The sequence below is a fragment of the Taeniopygia guttata genome, chromosome 5, assembly GCF_048771995.1.
Source record: "Taeniopygia guttata chromosome 5, bTaeGut7.mat, whole genome shotgun sequence".
Lineage (NCBI taxonomy): Eukaryota > Metazoa > Chordata > Aves > Passeriformes > Estrildidae > Taeniopygia > Taeniopygia guttata.
In genome coordinates this window covers 10,673,683-10,694,901 of record NC_133030.1, presented here as the reverse complement: position 1 = coordinate 10,694,901, position 21,219 = coordinate 10,673,683, and the positions used below count along the sequence as shown (strand labels likewise).

Here is a 21,219-nt window from a genome sequence, read left to right as displayed (position 1 = left end):
TGAGTAAACTGAGTGTAAGGAGTTGTTCAAAACCCATTTATTTATATTTAGTATTTGGTAACAGCATATTCTTGACCCAGGAAGATGAACTCTAATGGACTTTTGATATTCAAATGTTGCTGCTGATCTGGAGGTGCATGTAAATTGAAATGTAAAATTTGGGGATTATTTCTGCCATAGCTGCTTTCTGAAGGAGCAAGTTGCAATGACATAAGCTTTGTATCCAGTTTGCCTGTGTTATACCAGCATATGGCTCAGACACTTTGCTCCCATCCCCAACAAAATGGGCTCCAATTTTAGAATGTCCTTTACTGCATCTCCATTTTTTTTTTTTAATACTTCAAGGTTTTAAAAATTCTTTTTTATTTGCATCATTTAAATAATCATGCTCAAGTCCATTAAGCTTTGCAGGAACTAGAAAGAAACGGGAAAACAATGAGTCATTAAAATACATATTGGGGAGAATTAAATTTGCCATTCTGGTTGAATTCCTCCCAGGCAATAAGGGAAGGTCAGGCTATCACATCATGGTAAAGAAATCTCAGAATTCTAGAAAGATTTTGTTTGTTTGTTTGTTTGTATTTTTTGTGGGTTTTTTTTTTTTTTTTTTGTTTTGTTTTGGTTTGGTTTTTTTTTTGGTCAATACTCCTTAAACTTGACTTTGAGAATGCAAGGTCACCTCTGCTGGATATCCTTTTCCAATAGCTTTGGTATGGTGTTAAATAATATTTTAGGGTTACTAACTCCTGATATGGCAAAATGGGAATGGGTGGCTTTTAAAGTTATCAAATCCAGATCACTCTTTTCTCATTAGATAAAGAATATTTTCTGCAAAGCTGAATACCTTTTAATTGCATAAAACTGAAAACACAGAGTCAAGATTTACATGTGTATAAAATAAAGCCATTAGGGCTACCTTTTTGTGTTCTTTTGTTTTCCCTGCAGACATGTTGAAAAAAATCAGTGTAATTAGCACTGGTCCACATGAAGCTTGAAATCAAAGTTCAGATCTCTGTCAACTGATACTCAAATTTTTCTCTTTTACTGCATAAAATTTGGGATAAGATCTTTTTAGGTGAAATGAGAAGAGAGTTCTGAAGTATTTGCAAAATACTTGTGTACATACTTAATTTTCTTTATTTCTGGGATACCACTGCTTTGTATCTTGGGTCAGCAATTGAAGCAGAGGAGATTAATTATTAAGAATCAGTGTAATTTTAAGGATGTGTTTACAATGTGCCAGTGACATAATAAATAGCTTATTGCACATGACTTTTTAGGCTTTCAGTTGATGTGAAATTTAGGGGTAATTTTTGGGAGGGAAATACCTTCAGTCTGTGGAATATTTATTATACCTCTGTAGTGAAAGCATCACCTCTGAAGGACCAAATTAGAGATAACATTCCATGGGGACGTGCTTGGGCTTCCTGTGGAAAACTGGAGATCTCTGTGGAAATCTTCCAAAAGACCCCATGGTAGTTTTGGTCTGCATTATATGAACCTTAAAAATGTCTTGGTTACTTTCCATAAAGAAGGGCCCAACCCTGTTCTCTGTGTCCTGGGCTCTTGTTTCACTTGGCTGAGTGGTGTCTGTTGCTGCAGAATCACTACAACACAGGGCATTTAACTCAAAATCCATGAAGGGAAATACAATTGAACTGACTAAATTCTTGCTGGAGAAATTTTTAGTGTAGGAACACATTTTTTATCATCATACTTGGAATGTCTGAAATTTAGAATTTTTTTTCCTTTAGGCTTTCTGATAGTCAAATATATTTCTGAAAGGACTGAAAAAAATATATAACCCTGATGGATTTCTTTGTTACCTGGGGTGAGGCCTATTTGATTATTTTTATTCATTATTTTACACTTTATAGTTTTATGGTTATGACAGGAATGTTTTCTGCTTTCTGTCATTTTGCAATTTCATGAAATTAAGTCTAGAGTAGCCAATTCCATCTAATTCCATTGAATTGAAAACTTCTTTGCTGTGGAAGATCTGTGGGGAGAAATGAAACACAAACAAAACTGTAATGGTTTTCCTTAAAACCAGAGGAGTTAAAGCTATTTAATTGTGATGAACAAAACATCAATGCATGGAGTTTGCAACCACCTGAGTGTTTACAACTACTTTGATGATAATAAATTCAGGCACACGGAAATACTTCATAATATAAGATTTAGATTTCATGGAGAATTTATCCAGAGTAATTTGTATAAACTTGCAAGAATTATGCATCCTGTTCACATTAACCTGTAAGTAATGGTGGATAACTTCAAAACAGCTGAGTGAGATGGAGGAAAAAATTAATTTATTCTTTCTGATCTTCATGTATATTCCTAGAGAGAATAAAATAATTGCTGCAAATCATGGCCTAAGATATTTCCCATTAAGTCTCAGTACTAAAAATGAAGGTGGTGACAGCAATAATTTCTTCCCTAGCTGGAGGTTTTGTCTTATGTAACTTTATTTAGCATGCCATGGAATGAAGGGTATTGTAGCCAGCACTAGAATTATAATGTAATAATAATAATAATAATAATAATAATAATAATAATAATAATAATAATAATGATCCTTCAGACTTTCTCAGGTGTGGGCCCATGGGCACACCGTCATTGACAAGGAGTGAGAATCTACTTGAATAAAAACTGAGCAAGCTCCTTTTCCAAGCATGGCCACAGGTCAGTGCTTGTGCCACCAGGACAGAGAGAGGCCAATTCCCAGGCACAGCCACAGGGATTGGGGTTATAATGATTTGGGTGCTCCCACGGGAGGCTCCAGTCTTGTGGAGGAGTGTCGGGAGTTGTGAATGATCCTCATTCTCAGCTGCTTTCCCTTGATTTGCATTTGCTTCTGAGCTGCTTAACCACGGGTAGATTATTTCAATTTTCCTGGTGAATAATGCATGAGGGTGTATAAGTGGATGTTCCTTGGCTGAGTGGGCTGCAGATTAAAAGTGTCAGCTCCTTTGCAGCATTAATGTGCATTTCTTTCTCAGGTTAAAACTGGAGAGAATCTAGATACGCTTTTTTTGGAGAACTCCTACAAGTGCCAAAATATTGGCAATGTTTACTTTTTCTCTTCTTTTTCACTTGACTACCTGTTATTTGAATGAAAAAGCCAGTTGCCAATTTTCCAGTACAAGCTTATTTTCCTTGAGACTCCCCCTCAAGATTTCAATGCCACATTGTTGTACCTGCTGCTTGAGCTTCCTGGAAACTATCAGGAACAGGGTTTTTAAAAATTTGTTTCTCTGTCCCTCCTGTCAGCTCAGAGCACTGATTCCTTTTCACTTCTCCTTCTTGCTCTTTAATATGCCCCAGAGGGATAATTTGGAGTATCCTTTCCTGCTCTAGCAGCCCTGGGGCACAGACAGAAGCGATTCTTGTGTCTAACATGTGAAATATTTCATGGAGGTAGAGCTAAACACATTAAATGCTGTAATAATTGAAATAACACTTCAACCCACCATGAGCCACTTATTAGAAAAACCTCTTCAAATTTTTCCTTTATTAATTTATTAAGGAGCATTTAAGTATCTTACCATGCACTTGCTTCAGTCCTGAATTATGCAGATATTTTCTTCTTTTTCAGCTTATTGGAGAAATACCCTTTGATGCTTCAGATATCTAGAAAATTAAAGCACAATAGTTGTCCTTATTTGCTTGTGGTTAGTCTGAATTTATAGGGCATTTATTCAAGATCATAATTGGATCCCTAAAATATCAAAACTCTGAAACTTACGGGCCATTCTAAACAGAATATTTAATTGGAACAGTGAAATGTGAAACCTTCCAGGGACCTAATAAATTAGATAATGGTGTTCAATATAAGAGCCCTGTGGAGTGTGGTTAAAAAGAGCTCCCTAAAATGTGGAATCATGCCACTGAACAAAACAGTCTTCTAAAGCAGAACTCTTCCACACTCCCCAACTGTAACAATATTCCTTGGAATTACAGACATCCAGACATGAAGTGTAGCAAGGTATGTTGTAAAATAGTGCTTTCAAACTCAGCTTAGACTGATGTTTTATAAGATAAAAGATTGAAGGAGTGTCAAAATGTAAGGGCTGCATTGTAAACAAGGCACTGAGTAGTGCAGCTGCTTAAAAAGCAGATACAGATTAATAGCTACAATAACAGAATGTAATAAATATGTAAAACCAGTCCAAGAAGTGTTTTGTGAACTTCTTATGGTATTCGATGCTGAAAATTTCAGAGAGAATACTTGGGCTGGTTTCAGGTTGTAAAATACGAATTCTCAAAACCCAACCAAACAATAAACAGAGAAGAAAGAGAGGGAAATCATGTTGAGGTTGTGATTTAAGTTTGAAATAATTCCAGCACATGCTTTGCAGGCTCTTTTTGTGTCGGTACTGGTGCATTTCCACGGCAGGGGGTGGTGGTGGTGTCTTGTCCCCCACTGCAGATGTTGGTCCCTGACCTGCACATTTGTTGCTCTAAGCAGTGTTTCTTGGCTCCAGGTATATCACTAAGATATTCCAGGCTTCCAAGTCCTGTGCCACCTTTCTGTGCCAGCCTTAATCCCATTTAATACTCTTCCCAGCCTTCCAGTCCCTCATTATCATTTCCTCATTTCATGCTCAGAATGACAGGGGCAGCAGAGCAGGAGAAACTAAGAGGAAGTGAAGTTTCTTCCTCATGTCCTCTCAATGTTTGTTCTGTCCACTTTTCCATTTACAAGTCATGCCATCAGAAGAGCTTTGCTTTTATGGATTTCTGCTTTCAAATTCTCCCCTTAACATGGAATTCTGACACCTAACTTCTTTTTGATGTTGCCTTCATTCCTTTGCCCTTCTTAAAGGATCCAGCTTCCCATATCCAAGTAGAAGTCCCTGGAATCCATTGCTGTCAGGTAAGGGTTAAACCATGGTAATTTCTCTGTTTGGGTGCAGTAGTAGAAAGGTCTGATTTTGGTGCTCTTGTTCCTGGTAAAGGTAAAACAAAGAAACCTGGAAAACTTCAGGAGCACATCTTTCCCAAAAGGAAAGACTTCACAGACCCATAATCTGTTGACTTGAGCTAAACTTGGTGGTAAGTAAATAGAATTTCTAGGAAGAAATTCCTCCCTGTAAGGGTACTGAGGCACTGGCACATGCTGCCCAGAGAAGTTGTGGTTGCCCCATCCCTGGAAGTGTCCAAGGCCAGATTGGAGGAGGTTTGGAGAAACCTGGTCTTGTAGAAGGTGTCCCTGCCCATGGAGGATGAAGCAAAATGCTCATGAAGATTCCTTCCAACCCAAGCCACTCTATGATTCTATTAAACATGTTGTGCTCAGAATGACTCCAAACTCCATATTTGGCCTTGAGAACCTTGACAAGATGGATGGAATAAAATGGGTCTAGTATATTAATTATGATTAATAGAATAATCTCCCTAATCTTCCTAAAATTGCACCAATATATATGAAATAATTTATCTCATGAACTCATTAAATGCTGCATGACCCCAGTCTCTGTGCCAAAGTGGATTTGACTTCTTGAGATGTCTGAGAGTAAACACTCTCTTATTTTAAAAGTGGTGCTACTGCGAGGAGTCCTGGATATTTAGACTGTCAAGGAAAAATAATGCAGTTGAGCACCTCGTCTCCCAGTTTTCTTGCAGATGACACTTCAGCAAGGATTCTGTGTGCAGGTAGGCTGCTCCATGTGGTCCTACCTTCCTTTTTATCTGGGAAAACCAGTAAATGTGAAGCAGAAAAAGGACAGCTGCAGTTAAAAAACTTCTGCATAAAAAAGGGAATGTTTTATTTCCATGAATACAGATAGGTGAGCTTTTTTTTTCCAAACTCTTTTAATGGAAATGGTTATTGCTTGATATACAGATTTACTTTACTTTGTTTTAGTGTATTGATGTTTTATTGTCATTCGCAATGACTCCAAATTTCACTGAACACTGTAGGCTGGATTTTTTAAAAATTATTTTAAAAACCCTCCTTATTTTTGTCTAAAAGTCAACAGAATTTGGGCACTGATAACCCTTTGATCATCCCAGCCTTGAAATTTAATTGAGCCAATAGTCTTGATGCTGCTCAGGCTTTTGCAAGGTGTCTGCAGGAGCCATGCAGAATTCCAGGGAGGACAGCTGTAAAATATACAAGCTCAAATTTATTCCTGTAAAATGTTTATAAACACTTTAGACAAGGAAAGCTTATATAAAGAGCTCCTGTGGTATGCCTACAGCAAGCCCACTTTTCCATGGACATGTGTCCAGACATCTGGGAATGTACATATCCATTTTTTATGGCTCCCTCCTTCTGTACTGTTTTCATGGCAGTGAGTGACAGAAGCGATTTTTAGAGTAATTAAGTTCTCAAAACTTGGAAGAAAAACCTTCAAATTCTCTAGAAAAGAACAGGAAATCTTAGATTTTTCAGGGTGCTGAATATTATCAAAAGCATAAAGAGAATGTTAAACACACTTTGTGTTGTTTTAGAGGTATTTGCTTTTCTGATCCTTTAAGTCTGCTGTATCCACTTTGTGGATTTGAGTTCCAAATGAGTGGGATTGAATGTTTGATTCTGGATCAAAGGTATTGCTTCCAGAATTTAAATGCATGTTGGAGAAACAAAATCCCCACTCAGGGTTCTCTTACAACCCAAATAAACTTTTAAAATCAACAGGGATGGATTAGCTAGTATGTTTTCCATCATGAGTGTAAGACATGGTTCAGATTTCTTGTTTTCCTTGATGCTTGTACAGTACATTGTGGAGGAATAAATAATATAGGATAACTGTTGTGTATTATAGTTTAATTTTGCCTCTCTATTGTTTGGAGAGAAGTCACTTAAACTGGGGAGAGACATTCAGTTATTGTATGGGATAATTGTTGTGTATTATAGTTTAATTTGCTTCTCTATTGTTTGGAGATAAGTCACTTAAACTGGGGTGAGACACTCAGTTAAAAAAAAAAAAAGAGAATTATTATTGCTTGTCACTGTTATGCCTGAAAGAAAGTAATAATTTCTCAGTGTGTAGTTCCACGTTGCTATAGGAAATTGTCAGGATGTGGATTCCTTTGGACTGATGTTCATGAAGAGTGACAGTACCTGGAAACTGCAGTACTGATAGGGCCTACAGCTTTTAATTTGCCTCTGCAGCCTTGACCCATTCAGAGCTGTTTAGATATTTCAAATAGTGCTTTTCTTGATTTTGGAGGGCAGTCTGGAGAAGAGTTTGGTGAAGTCAGCATTTTAATGAAAATATTTTGATTTGTCAACCATCTGAATTCCTGTGCAGTGTCCTCTGTTCTTTGCCCAAGCTGGGAAGCTGTTCTCTATCCCGGACACCTGGCACTCAGTCCCCAGTCTCCTGCCACTGTGTGCTCATAGCTCCCCTCAGAACTTCCTTCTCTGGTCCTCCCCAATGTATTTCCAATGCATTTAATGGTATTTCAGACAAAGTGGTGCAGTGCTATAACAGGAATATTTGAAGCCTTGCCCCCGAGCCCCAGCTAAGAAGGAAGTTTTCAATGCTGTTTAATTAGGTTTTTTGCTTCTTGGTTAAAAGTTATAATGTAGTGGCCCTGCAGATTTTTAAAAATTTTTATTCAGACTGTGGCATAACGAGGAATTACAGGCTGTCAGAATCAAATTGTGGTGCTTTTCCTACCATGGTTACAGCTTTGTAAAAGAATGTATAGGTGTACTTGCTCTGGTTGTATTAGAAGGTGAAAATTATCTTGAGGATTGCTAAGCTCTGCTTAGTTTTATGACATTTTTCTGTTCTTGTCAGAAGCTGCCATGGCAAATGCTTAACAAGGAATTAAAATCTCAGGGGTTTCTAAATCTGCTCCATCTTTAACTGATAAATTGTTCAAAACACACAGTATGTGGCATCACCTTTCATCTATTAAAGAAGGTATTGAGAGCTCATCTAATTCTTAAAAGGATGACTGTGCAGAGGAATTAATATAAAATATTGAAAATGAAAGATGAAAAACAGGTTAGAAAACCAATCTGCAAAACTGCTAGTCCTGCTTCCACTAATTTATATTTGTTTGCCAGCTTTGAGCTGATCTAGGCTTGACTTAGCAGTTCCCTGAGCGCAGCAATCTCTTAGACCATCCCTCCCTGTCTCAGGACAGTGACTGAAGTGTCCCCATGTCCCAGGCATCCCTGACTGATGGGATGTGAGACACTCCTGGGGGGCTCTGGTTTAGTTAGCACAGCTTTGAGCAGCCACCAAAGGAAGGAGCATTTGCCTCAAGTGTAATTTGTCCCCTTCTTTTCCTCGTCCATCAGCCAGGAATTGTGACAAATGAAGGAGAAGGAGGGGCCTGGCAGAAGCCAATGGAGGCACAGTTTGTTAAGGAAGCATTTGGCCCCACCGAGGCTGGGTAGTCACCAATCATGCTCAGTTACTGAAAAAAAGTGACAACTTCCCAGCAACGGCTTTCAAGCTGTGAACCTCCTGCATTTGCAGGAGCTTCTCCCTGGGAGTGAGGGAGGTTACACCAGGACACATCTTTTGATATCCTGTGACATTATGCAATGCACCCATCACGTTGCATCATCATTGAAATGCTGCTCAGATAATGTCTTTGCCTTGCATCAAAGCTTAATGACAAAAAATTTGAAATTGTACCATGAAAACAAACTGATTCCTACCAGCCTTCCTTCTTCCTTCTGTACTGGTTTGAAAAGCTTGGCTGGAGATGGAGAAATTTAATCTTGGCTTTTTTTTTTTTTTTTTTTTTTTTTTTTTACCTTTTTAACCTTCTCAGTGTTTGTTTTTCAGAATTTGGGTGGAGAAATAAGATCTCCTAAAGAGCTGGAGTAGTACAACAGCCAGTTAAATCATTTTTCTTTCTTACTGTCTGCTTACAGAGTTTTGTGTGGATGTTTGCATCCTTCCGTCTCTCATTTCAATTTTCCCCTGGGAGACTTTTTGCATGTTCCAATTATTCTCATTGTTTAAACTTTAAACCAGTAACATTTTAATGCTATGGAAAGATGTAATAGGATTACCAAATTAAAAAAAAAATTAAAATTTGAAGTCTTTTTTCACGGTAGTCTTTTTATGCTAGAGTGGAGACCATGTTCAAGACAGCACCCAAGCTCCCAGGTGATCACAGCAAGTCACAGGCTGGTACAAATTCTGCTTCTGTGGGGTTTCTTGACACTGCTTTGGTGGTTTTTAGTCCACTCTGCATTTCTCTCCATGTTTGCTTCTGTGTAATGCCTGTGGGGAATTTCAGCAGTGACTTGCACAATGAACCAGCATCAGTGAATTATTTAAAATAGGTATAGTCACTTTAGTGTGATTTAATAATTAAAAAACCCTTTTAAAGACAAAATCAGCTGCACGGAGGGCTGGGGTAAAGAACTGAGAACCTTTGTTGGAGAACTGGTGGCTGTGGCCAGGAGCCCTGAATTGTATGGATTACCATGAAATTGTCACCTCTGACAGCCACAGGAAGATCCTGTCAAGTGGCTCGAAAGTCTCTGGTGGCTTATTTACTTTCTTATCACTCAATAAATTTGGACAGAAATTTTCATTGCGCCTTCAGACTGTTAAAACAATATCTCTTTCTTCTTTCCATTGCTCTCTTCCAGATAATTGTTTGATGATGTAAATTAAGAACTTGGATCTGTAATTTTAAATAGAGAAATGTTATTAAAACCCCAAACTTTCTATAGAAAATGTGAGATTTTAACTCTTGCTGTGGACATGCACACATATATAGAGTTAGAGAAGCCTCTGGCTAGCAGTTTATTTTCTACATCCATCGGTATAAATCCCTGAGAAGACCAGTATAAATTGGGATGTTAGCTTTGGATTACAAACAGCTTCATTTAGGGAACACGCAGAGAAAGGTATTGCCTGAGGAGGTGAAAATATTTTATTTCCCTGAGAAAACAAAGTGGTTGCTATGGGAGAGAAAATGATCTAATGATGGCTTTCACAGAGAAATGTTACTGGACAGAATATTCAAACCACAGTGGGCAAAAATGTTAGTTTTTCCAGGATGTATTTGTGGAAGATTTTTCTTAGTGTAGATCTGGATACTTTCAAGAAAAATGAAGACGTGAGTATTTTTCCATAGGGTACAATTGTTTGGCTTTTTTTCTTTCCAATCCTCCTACATTATTCTGCAAATGAAACATATTTATTTAGTCAAGCTGATTTTAAATACATATGGAGAGAATCCCAGTCCTTTTGCGTGCTGAATGGTGATGTTTTGAGGGGTCACCAAGTACAAATAATGTGGGGGGTTTTGTGTGTGTAGCAATATAATGAAAAATCTAAGCAATTAATAAAATGAATGATTTTAACTACAATTAAGCACTATGTGATCAGGGGCATAGAAATGCAGATCTGTACAGGTAGTTGGTGCCCTAATGCTGTAAAGAAGGTACATTTTAGAATGTTTGGGGTTTTAAAAATTGATTTTAAGTCTGTGTCCCAGTGAAGCTTAACTTTCAGAATTCAATTAAATGGACTTAGAAAACTCCTTCAGCAGTGAATCCAGAAATCACACATGAGCCATGTTCCCTTTTGCTCCTTGGTCTGGGAATACACACAGCAGTGCTTGCTGGATTTTGCTCAGGCACTAAAGTGCTTTTGTTACTTACATGAATTACTTAGCACTTGTACTGTTCTAAATATTTGAATGTCCTTCCCAGCTTATTAAGGACACTAATTTTAATGCCTGTGGATTAGTAATGAGTAAGTGCCTTCCTAAAAAAATTACTCTGTTCTTGAAGGAAACAAAACCTAAAGTTGTTTTATAATATTTGTTCTCATTCCTTTTATCACTTTATTCCCCATGCTAGCTTGAAGACTTTTGAGGTCTTTATTATCCAAAGAAATTTCTGCTGTGGTCATGCTTGAAAGTCCCACTAGCTGTGTGTGCCTTGCATGACTGCATGCAAAAATTGCTGCTTTAGATCAACCTGCTTTTGGCAGGAATAGCTGAGGATGTCATCTTGCAGTGTGATCAGCCTGCTGGGATCCTCCCATATTCCCTGGGAGCTCCTAGCATGTGGTGTCAAACTAGGTAAGTCTTCCATCTGCTAGTTGAGAGCTTTTCCTCAGTGTGCCATGTTTTGGAAAGTTCCTGAGCCCACTGGAACAGGCACCATTTCTGTTGGGCACAATGGTGATTTCTGTCCCTGATGTGTGCCTGTGCCTGTTTGCTCAGAAATGCCCATCTGTGATTATCTATCACCATCAGTATTAAATTGCTGCCTTGTTTTGATTTCCTATCTCCTTTTCCATTTATTTTTGTGTTGTTTAAAACTGTTCCCTAAATTTTGTATCATAATAAGCCTTAGATTCCTGTTCAACTACTTCAGCCCTCCCCTCACAGTGTCCTTCCTCAGTTCCTTCATTTCTGGAGCAATGGTGTCATTTTCTACCAGACAGTTTCCTGAACTTTCTGCCCTTGCACTACCTTTGCATGCAGTTAAATGCTTATGGGGTCTATTCATCACTGCTAACACAATCCCTAGAACCTGGGGCTTCTTTTAGCCTCTACATTACCCCTGTATGTGTTTGCATGTTTTTTCTTTGCAGAGCTCCCCATTACTGAAGGTGTGTTACTGACCCGGCATTAACAGTGCTGTGTTGGGAGGTTTGTTCTGTCCCTGTCTTTAGGCATTACTTGCTCTGGGTATGTACTGAAAATGCAGAATACTGGGAGATGTCAAGGTATAAAAGTCAAGAAAATGGTGGTAGTTTGGAGACAGCTGCTTCCCTCTCTCCTTTTTCCTGTAATGGAGAGTGGCAGAAGAGATAAGAAAGATCAATTAGAATTACAAAGGTTTTCCCAGCTGTAATAGAGGATAGCAACAAAAACCCTGACAGTTCTTCCTTTAAGGAACAGAGAGGAGAAGAGGTTAAAATTGGTCAGGGAGGCTCAGGTAATGAGATTCAAAACTCAAATGCACACTGAGGCAGGGTAAGGTGTTGGTAAAGGCAGAGATCCTGTGGTTTATTTCTGATGTTATTTACCACTCAGCAATACCTATTTGCAGACAGGGCTGTCCACTCCTGGCAGTTAGTGATCAGAATCTCTTCTAGCTATCTTACAAATGTCCATTTTTCTGGTTCTGGAGCAGTTCTGGCTTGTGTCATTCATATGGTTCTTTATTTCCAGACTGAAATTCCAGTCCCAATTGAGTCCAGAGCAAAAAAACAAACAAACAAACAAAACAAAACAAAACAAAACAAAAAAACCCCAGAAAAAAACAAAAAAAAAACCACACCCAAAAAAACCCAAAAAACCCCCAACACCTTTACTGGACCTAGAATTTTAACAGCTGTGTCCTTCCCTTTATTTATTGCTTAACACCCCACAGAATAAGAGGTGCCTCTGTCCCAGTGTCAGGACTCTGTGCTCCTTCACTGGATCCTCAGAGCCTTTCCTTTTCACAGTCTCCTATATAAATGTAAATCACTCCTGCATCTTCACTGTTTCCTGCATTGCTTTTGGCTACGGAATGGTTTGATTAATCCTTGAACTGGTGCCTGGTTCAGACCCTGAGTCAGATTTCAGGGATTGCACTTCCCTCCCTGGTGCAGCACATGCTGCCTCCTGCCTCGAGTGCTGCTGACATTCCCTGAGTCATGGAGCAGGGGCATTCCCGAGCACCTGACAGCAGCTACCCATCTTCATTTGCTCCGTTGGAAATTCCTCCACACTATAGCTCCCAGATTTGCTGGTTTTCTTCCTGTCTTTCAGTCTTTCCTCCTTCACTTATATTTTATTTCTTGATCTCACATGTGTCCTGAGAGCCCCGTTTATTTGTTCTCCTTTTCTGGTAATAATTCCTTTAATGTTCCTTCCCAACATAAAGTGAAGCATGGTCCTAGCCAGGGGGTCTTAGGGTAAGTCATCTCTAAATTTCTTGCCAAATTCTTGGCCAGGAAAGATATGTTAAAACTCTATGGAAAATTTGCCTGAGGGGAGTCTATAGAAGTTTTCCTCAGCTTTTCAATTCCTATATGTTCTCTTTTACCAGTCTCCACCCATCATCACCCAGCTAAGGGAATGACTTTAGGCTTTTCCCGACCCCCCACTGGGAACTTGACAAAGGGAAGGAGAATAATCTCTGACTGTGTTTCTGTCCCCTGCTGTAACAGAGGTGTCCTGGGTACTGCAGTCACCTCTGTGTTGTTTGTAGCAGTGGTTCCTCAGAAGTCAGAGCTGCTGGGAATGCCTGCAGGTTTGTTCCTAGAGAAACTCTCTGGTGTCCACTGGTGGAGCTGAGAGCTGGGTATTTCCTTTGGTTTATGTCCCTAGCAAACAAAAAATATTACAAGTGATTTGAATTCACTTATCAGATGAAACTTCCTAATGTAATATCTGAAATGCATATTTGATGTCACCCTGTTTTATATTTTCTGTCCTATTCACTTTTTTCTCTGGATACACAGTGTATTCTTCATGCACTTATTTTTGTTTATAAAGACGTGTGGTTTATTCCTGAAACATTAATGCCCGAATTGTGCCCCTGAATTTGTGAGTGCAGTCATCATCTTAATTTAGATGTGCTTCTGTAGATGGCCACAGACTTGATCCTAGGTGGCTGATGCCAAATGATCCTTCCTCCAATGAAAGTGCTGCTGGACACATGGAATAGTCACACACATGTCATCACTGTACAGGCGACACCAAAGTGAGAATTATTCATCTCCTAAATGCATATTCTGCACATTAAACATCAACAATCTGCATCTGGGATGCCATGACTTAGGAGAGAGCAATGCAGTTCCCATTTTCATACAATTCCTCTCCTTTCTCTGATCCCATTCTTTTTTAGGGATATACATTAGCACTATTTGCATCACTTCTTGTCCGGAAGAAAACAGAGTTATTTTGAAACCTGAACACGGAAGTCAAATTTCATTGTAGTAGTCATGATGTCCGGGGGTGGGACTGCCAAATAATATCCAGAACTCTTCTCTTTTCATAGTAATGTCTTGGATGTCAGCCATGCATTTTCCACTGAATTAATGAACATCAGATTTATGCCAGGAACGTAAGAATAGATGACACTGCTTCTGAAATAGTTTATACATAAAATTACTTTTTGATGGTGGGTTTAAAGCCTGCACCTTCTTTATTCTTTCAATTGATCTTATTTACCTGCTCTGACTTACTAACCTATTTAACAACAGTCCTTTTTTTGTGTTCTTGTTACATAAAATCTAAACCCAGCTGTCAGTGCAAAACTTACTGCTGGAAGTATCAAGAAACAGGGTGGGAAAAGAACTCTTCCCTCAACATTTTTAAATATTGTAAAACACACGTGGTGATGTCTTGAAGCAGAAGTAGGGATAGTATTGTGACATCACTTAAATCATTAATCCACCTCAAAACCCCTTCAGTGAGCAAGCTTTCCTTTCTCAATGGGATTTAGCACAGAGAACATTATAAATGCTGCAAACACCTACATATTTGTACAGAGATAACCCCCTGCTTCAGCGGATGCAGGCTTTTTTTATCCTTTCTTAGTTGTACCAGCATGATTCATTAGCAGTTATTTTTGAGATGAAGAAATGTAGGCTACTAATACAATTTAAAACACTGATATTTTAATGAATAAGTCAGCAATGTTTTAGTTTCTATTTAACACCAAATGTCTAAATGGAGCTAAGGAGAGCGAGACAATTATCAGCTTAAATTATTGGGTTTTATCTTTTAAAGATCCTGCTTAATAACATGGATAGAGCTTGCAATCCCCTATTTAGGAGAGAAGATATTTTGGGGGGTGAATGGTTGTGTACCTCCCATCTTTAGCAGAAAAGACAACTGGAAGTTTGCAGTGGGAGACTCTCTGCTCAGGTGACCCAAATGTGCCTTTTCTCAGAAGTGTCAGTGTGAATTATTTGGTTCTTAGATCCATTTTGGAATTAAGATGATGAGAATAAGAGCAGAGGAAGAATTCTTGAAAGTCACTTAGATAAGAGGGGAATAACTCTGCTGAAGATAACGTGGGATGCCATAATGATGGGTCTCACTAGCTCTACATTTGAGAAGAAGAATCTATAATCACAGAAATACTTATTGCTTTCCACACTCACAACCACCACCAGGATTCTCTCCCTAAATTCTCTTCTCACTTCTTGCAGATTCCTGGGCTTCAAGGTGGCTGCAGAGTCAATAATTCAGTTCTCTTGGTGCTTAGTTTCTGGCTTACCAATGCTTCTGCCAGAATAAAAATGGGCTCAGCTGTAAAACGAGAATGAAAGTGGCAATGCAGGTTTTTGTCATTAAATATATCATAAAGTGGCAGTACCTGTGGGGAGTCAGCCAGCAGAGGGAAAAGCTCCCAGAGTTTCAGTTCCTTTGCTGACAGCTCAAGCCCAGCTCTGACTCTTCAGTAAAATGCTGTATTCTTTACTCCATGAAAGGATTCCTCCCAAAGTGAGTAAGACAGTAAAAATTTACAGAAATGTTTTCTTTACTGTTGATTATTCCCTCCTCTCTTCACAATTAAACTTTGGCTAATTTCCACTATTGTTAATGCATTTAAATATTGCAGCCTCCCATGAATCTTCCTCTTCTAGATGCTGTTTTCTTTTGTCTAGCTCCTTGTCTATCCCCATCCTTTTGTCTTGGTTGCCAACTTTATGTAACTTTGCCATGATGTGGTATCTTCTAGAAATTCTCTCTCCTGGCCTACTCTTACATGCTATTTATTTCCTGCTGGATCTGGGTGGCAGGAAGATTATCCTTAGGGAATTGGTGAGGGAAGCAGTGAAAGGCAACTGTAGCAATAAGAAGAAGGGGAAATGAGATTGAAAAATGGCAGTGAAGCACGCCAGGATTAAAGAGCTGGAGAAGAAGAAGAAGGTAGAGCTAAAAGAAAATATTATTATTTTTTTTCTTTGCTGTGTTCTTACCCTACCTGCCTTGGCAACCTCACACTCATGCATGAACTTTAACATCTGACCAGTTATATATTTTGAAACTTCTACAAGAGTCGAATTTTTTTTTTTTTTCCCCATTGAGAGCAATATACACTTTTCAGTTATGAAAATGGTGTTATTCTAAATAAAACTGACATGATCCACCAACACTTTTGGAAGCACAGATGCTTTGTCCCACTATTTACTAAAGAGGTTCACACTTAGATTAAAGCAGTGAAATCAAATCACTGAATAAAGCCTGGAACAACATAATGATTTAAGGAATTCATGGAGCGCTTCTGGTAGGAAGAAAGTTACACCAAGGCATAATTAGATTGTTTTCTGTACAACACCAGGACATGGGTGCACAGTGCAACCCAGCATTGGGGAAGATATTTTGCTGAGCATCTTGTGTAGTTGCATTTATCTTTGTTCTCCTCTGTGACATTGGGCTGCAGCCACAAATTCAAATGCTGCATCTGAGACCCATCAGTGTCGGATTTAGGGGAAGAGTCTGTTACAGGAACCACCACCAGCCATGAAGCTGTCTCTGAACGACAGGCTTTGTTATTTTTTTCCCAGCATAAATTATGTGTGTTGGGATATGCACAGCCCCCTGATGTTAAGTGATATTTTTTCCAACTCAGTGTATACATAATGCCAGGAATGAAATTAATTTTTTGTGTACTTCAGTTCTTCTGAGTGGCACTGCATCAGGACAAGATTTCACGGTGTGTTATTAGTGGGGGAAAATTGCATTGTCCTTTCACCAGCTTGTTTAGAGAGCAGAAGAATTTGTAGTGGGATATAATTATATTTGATTCCTATTTTCTCTCTTGCTGGAAGTAAAAGAATGCAGCTTCAGGGGTTCATAACTGACTGCCTTCAGTTCAAGTTGATCATCTAAGCTAAATGGATCCTTCTGTCCAAATACTCTACAAGTTGTTAATCTCTTGCTTCAAGGACACTTGTAGGAAGCTGGTTACTCAGAGTTTGCTGCTGTGTAAAGATGAACCACTCTGGAGGAGTTCTACTGGCTGATGAAAACACACCTTGAAATAAGCCCAGTTCATACTTAAAGAAATCAATTACAATGAGTAGTTTAGTGTTTTATTGACTGAAATCACTCATTGCCTTTTTCTGAAAGAGTTCACAAACACTATTTAGTTTTTAAACGATTCTATTTTTCCTTGTCTTCACGGCCAGCAGGGAAAACTCTTTGTTATCAGGGTGCACAAATGGATGGAGGAGAGGCACAAATATTTATTGTAGTTATTTGTATTATTCAGAGTAAGAGTGGATCTTACTTTCAATCCAAACAGGAATAATAGAAATGAGGTGCTGTCAGTGCTCTGGGAGTATAAAACCTTGAGAAAGCCTTTTCAGAGCTGGCCTTCCCATTCCAGGGAGAATGTTCTCCAGAACTACAGAAAATACATGGCTTTATTTGGATAAGTTGCTTCTTTTATAGCAATATGCCTGTTAGAACGAAAGCCAGACAGCCATATTTAATTCAGATTGGCTGTTTGCTTCCACATTGCTGATAGATTTCAATCATGTTTTTAAATTCCCCATCAGCTATTGGAGCTTTCTGTCATTGCTTTTGCACCTCTCTCTCTCTTCAAGCTTCTACTTGCAAGACTTTTCCCTCATTATTGGCCATTGTTTCCTCCCCGATTCCAGCCTTTCACAGAGGATTGGAGGGTTTAATTTCCCCACCTTTTAACCTTCTATTGTTCACTTCTTTCTGCACCCCTGACCCAGATTCCTCACACAAAGCCATCTCACATCCTTGGGGATAGAAGTTTTATCTCTATTCTCAGGTAAATTCTGATCTATGTATCTGTATTGCTGGAGGCAGAGCTTCAGATATTTGCAAGTATTGCCACATCGAGCCTGGTAATTTTTCTTTTTGAATCTTATTCAAGCTCTTCTGGATCATAATTTCTCCACTTAGTACCTTCCAACCTCTCAGAGAGATGTCAGACATTTGCTCTGACATGTAGCGAGTTCTGAAGCAATACTTAGCAATTTTTGAGTTTAATCTAACCAGAAGATTCTCTGTCCCTCCTTGATGTGTGAGCATCTGCAAGTAAAGTCCTGAGGTGAGCTGGTCTCCCTTCTCAGACACATGAAGCTCTTTGAATGCTTTCCTTGCATTGCTGCTGTAATCTTAGTGAGGGCTAATTTATAATCATGTGAATATGGCAAAACAACAACAAAAAAATGATTGATTTTCACTTCCTGTGATTTTAATTTAATTTATGTATGGCAACTGTGGATTCATTAACTTTTAAATTCCTTTGGGATGTGCCATCAAACACATACACCTTCTAAGCTTTGTTATTAAAATGACTGAAGTGTTTTCTGCAGAACTCTGTGGCCAGATCTCTCCAGCACACGAGAAATTGCCTCTGGTAAAGCCATTCGAGAACTGTGCCTGAGCCCAGAGCCTTTCCAAGTCCTTGTTGTTGGTTTTACAGGAAGTTCTGGGCAGGTTCTGGGTTCCTTGGCCCTTGTCACAGTGAGCACAGCCTGGAACGGCGGTGCCGGGTGACGGAAGGGGTGTCTGGCACATGGCTGTGCAGCTCCTACTGCTATTTTTTGCTTTTTTTTCTAATTGATAACTCCTGCCATCTGTTCCCGAGCCATCCCTCTGCTGTCCCTTCCCACTCACAGTCTCCTGCCCCTGTTCCACCCCTGAGCTCAGGCTGAGTGCCCCAAGGCTACTGCAAAGAGCTGGTTGATACCAGGGGTAGCTGGGTGCTAAGATGCTGCTGACAGAGATATAACAGCAGGTCAGCCCAGGCTGGGCTCTCCCAGCAGCATTTCACTGGGCTAAGATGCTTCTCTCTGTGCTGCTTTAACTGCAACTCCCTGAACAAACTCCAATGATTTTTTTATTCAGAAAAAATAAAATAAAATAAAAAAAAACCTCAACCCTTTGCTCTGTAAAATCGGCTCAATTGTTGCTCTGAGGTGCAGTCCTTCTGAATCTGTCACCCCTGCTTGGGTTCATGACTGCCTTGTGGCTTTCTGGAATAAGTCAGTCATCTAGAAACACTGAAGCAGCCTGGATTGGGTGGTTTGTTTTTTTTTTTTTTTTAATCCAAGAGCCTTTATGTTCTTTCCAGTCTATATTTGAATCTCTCTTTTCTTGTCTAACTCTCCATTTGGTGGCTTAGCATACGGGAAGCCTGTTTTATGGTGCAGAGAAATGCATTTCTATATGCTAAGGACTGAATTTTTAACAAGAACCTATATGTATGTACCAGCTAGAGGGATTTTTCTGACAGGAGCTCCAAAATGGACAAAATCAAGAAGGAATAAATCATGGCAATCATAGCTGTGGTTGACCATTATCTAAGAAGCCTTGGACCCTCAAGGTGTGTTGGAGAGATGATTAAATAAGACATTGGGCATCTAAGTGCCTAAAAATAGATCCTCAAGATTGTGTAAGGCACTGATTTTCCATAGATTTCTAAGGGATTTTTAATGGATTTAAACACCCATAAAAACTGGTGTTACAAATGCGCAAGAAATGTTCATCAAAGTTAACATGAGAACCTGTGTTTTGTTTCTTTTTAAGGTGGCTTTTTTCTCTCAGAGATATCCCCATGCAGAGCTCCCACACGTTTTTCTGAGCACCTACCAAAGGAGCAGGGAAATGAGGGTTTGCCTCACCTCTATTTGGAAGGCTGCTCATGATTTTTAGATTAAGGATGCTAATGGCTTGTGGGTTATATTATGCTTGGGTATAGGCACAGTCAAATTATTAAGTTTTTGTCCTGAGCTACAGTTGTGAGGCAGAAAATCTTTCAGGAAGGAGTGGAAGCTGCTGGAACATTTTCTTTTTTAATTTCCCAGCACCGCAGAATTTGGGACTTCTGTTAAAATAAACAAATTCTAATAAGCTATTAGTGAAAATGAGAGAAGCTCAAAAACTGCAGCTGCAAGTGTTCACTGACTTCCTTGATTGTCACACTTTCCCATTGTACAACAGTGGTTATTGCAGGAGGCTCTGCTATGTAGGAAGACATTGCATTTCCCATGTTGGGGGAAAGACAGACAGTTAAATGGAATAAAATGATCACTCATCAGGTGATCTCTCTGATGCTGTAGGTCTGAAAGAGTTACTATTATTTCCACAAAACTTAAAAATTTCAAGTGACTTTCATATTTTGGATGTTTTTATAACACTGATAGAAACCTCCAGATGATGAAATGTTACAGCTCTGGCAAGAATCTCATAAAAATCCCCCCTGGGATTGATTTTGATTGACTACAGTTGCCTGTTTTTATTTTACTGTATATGAACAGAGAGGAATGAGCAGGATTGAGTTAACCCTTCCCTGGCCTAATTCCTGTCCTTGAGGGCCTGGACTGTCACTGCTTTCCACCACTGACACCCAGGGAAAGGAAAAAGCAGTTTAAGTGTTCCACTAACACTCCTAGTTCCTTTGTGTTCTGCAGCTCCAAATATAATCAGGGGATTGGCTGAAGATATCAGAAAATGGAACCCACACAGGGTTATAATTCAAATTAGTGGCACAGCCCTAATTGGTGGAGCAGTTATTGTTCTGAAAATTATATTGATTCTTCTGTGGAGCTAATTAATGCACATATTTATAATTTAATGAATTAAAGTTCAAAGTTATACTTTAGGAAGCCTTGCATCTATTAGAAATCAAGAAGAAGGTTTTTTCCTGTCAAATAAAGATGTTTAATGCTGCACATGTGCTGTGTCCATTTCCTCTAGTAAGAGTTCCACCTGCTTAGGATAGTTACTTCCAAAAATAAATTGAACCAAATGTAAATTTATATTAGGGAAATATTCTTTTCTTTGTAAATTAAATGCTGGGATGTTAAATTAAGTTTAAATTGTTCAATTTATTTATGCTTACTAATTCTTTTCAGTTCTGTGTTAACTGTGAGATCACTATGCACACAGACATTAAATCCATTTAGGTAATTTATTTTCTGACTTTCTTGAAGCAGTTTTCTCAGTAAGAAACCTCTCAATTTTCCAAAGAGATGCATTAGTGATCAGTGAAGAAGCCTGAAATAGAATAAATAGTTTATATTGCTGGATGTAATATAGTTTATATTACTGGAAGGCAATTTTTTAACGTAGATTACTCTTTTTTTTTTTTAGACCATGACTTTCCTATCTTTTGGAATCTTTGTGTCTTAGATCTAAGTAGATCTGCTTAAATTTTTTGTGATTTTTAGCACCTCCCCCTCCTTCCTATATGCCTGTTTCAGTTATCTGCTCTTGCTCTGGAAGCATGTTTGCACTGCCAAGCATAGTTATCCCTGGGTTTCTTTTTCTTTC

The 21,219-nt window shown here is 38.8% G+C and overlaps 1 protein-coding gene across 7 annotated transcripts in view; it reads left to right on the top strand.

Annotated features, from left to right (window-relative positions):
* Positions 1–21,219, top strand: part of SHANK2 (SH3 and multiple ankyrin repeat domains 2) — a 269,302-nt gene that overhangs the window by 67,863 nt on the left and 180,220 nt on the right. For 4 of the 7 annotated variants that reach the window (XM_072929512.1, XM_072929510.1, XM_072929513.1 and 1 more), the window contains one exon: positions 4,829–4,879. The exons of the other annotated variants lie outside the window; for them this stretch is intronic. In XM_072929512.1, the coding sequence (XP_072785613.1) occupies positions 4,829–4,879 (51 nt within the window). The remainder of the gene's footprint in view (positions 1–4,828; positions 4,880–21,219) is intronic. 7 annotated transcript variants of the gene reach the window in all.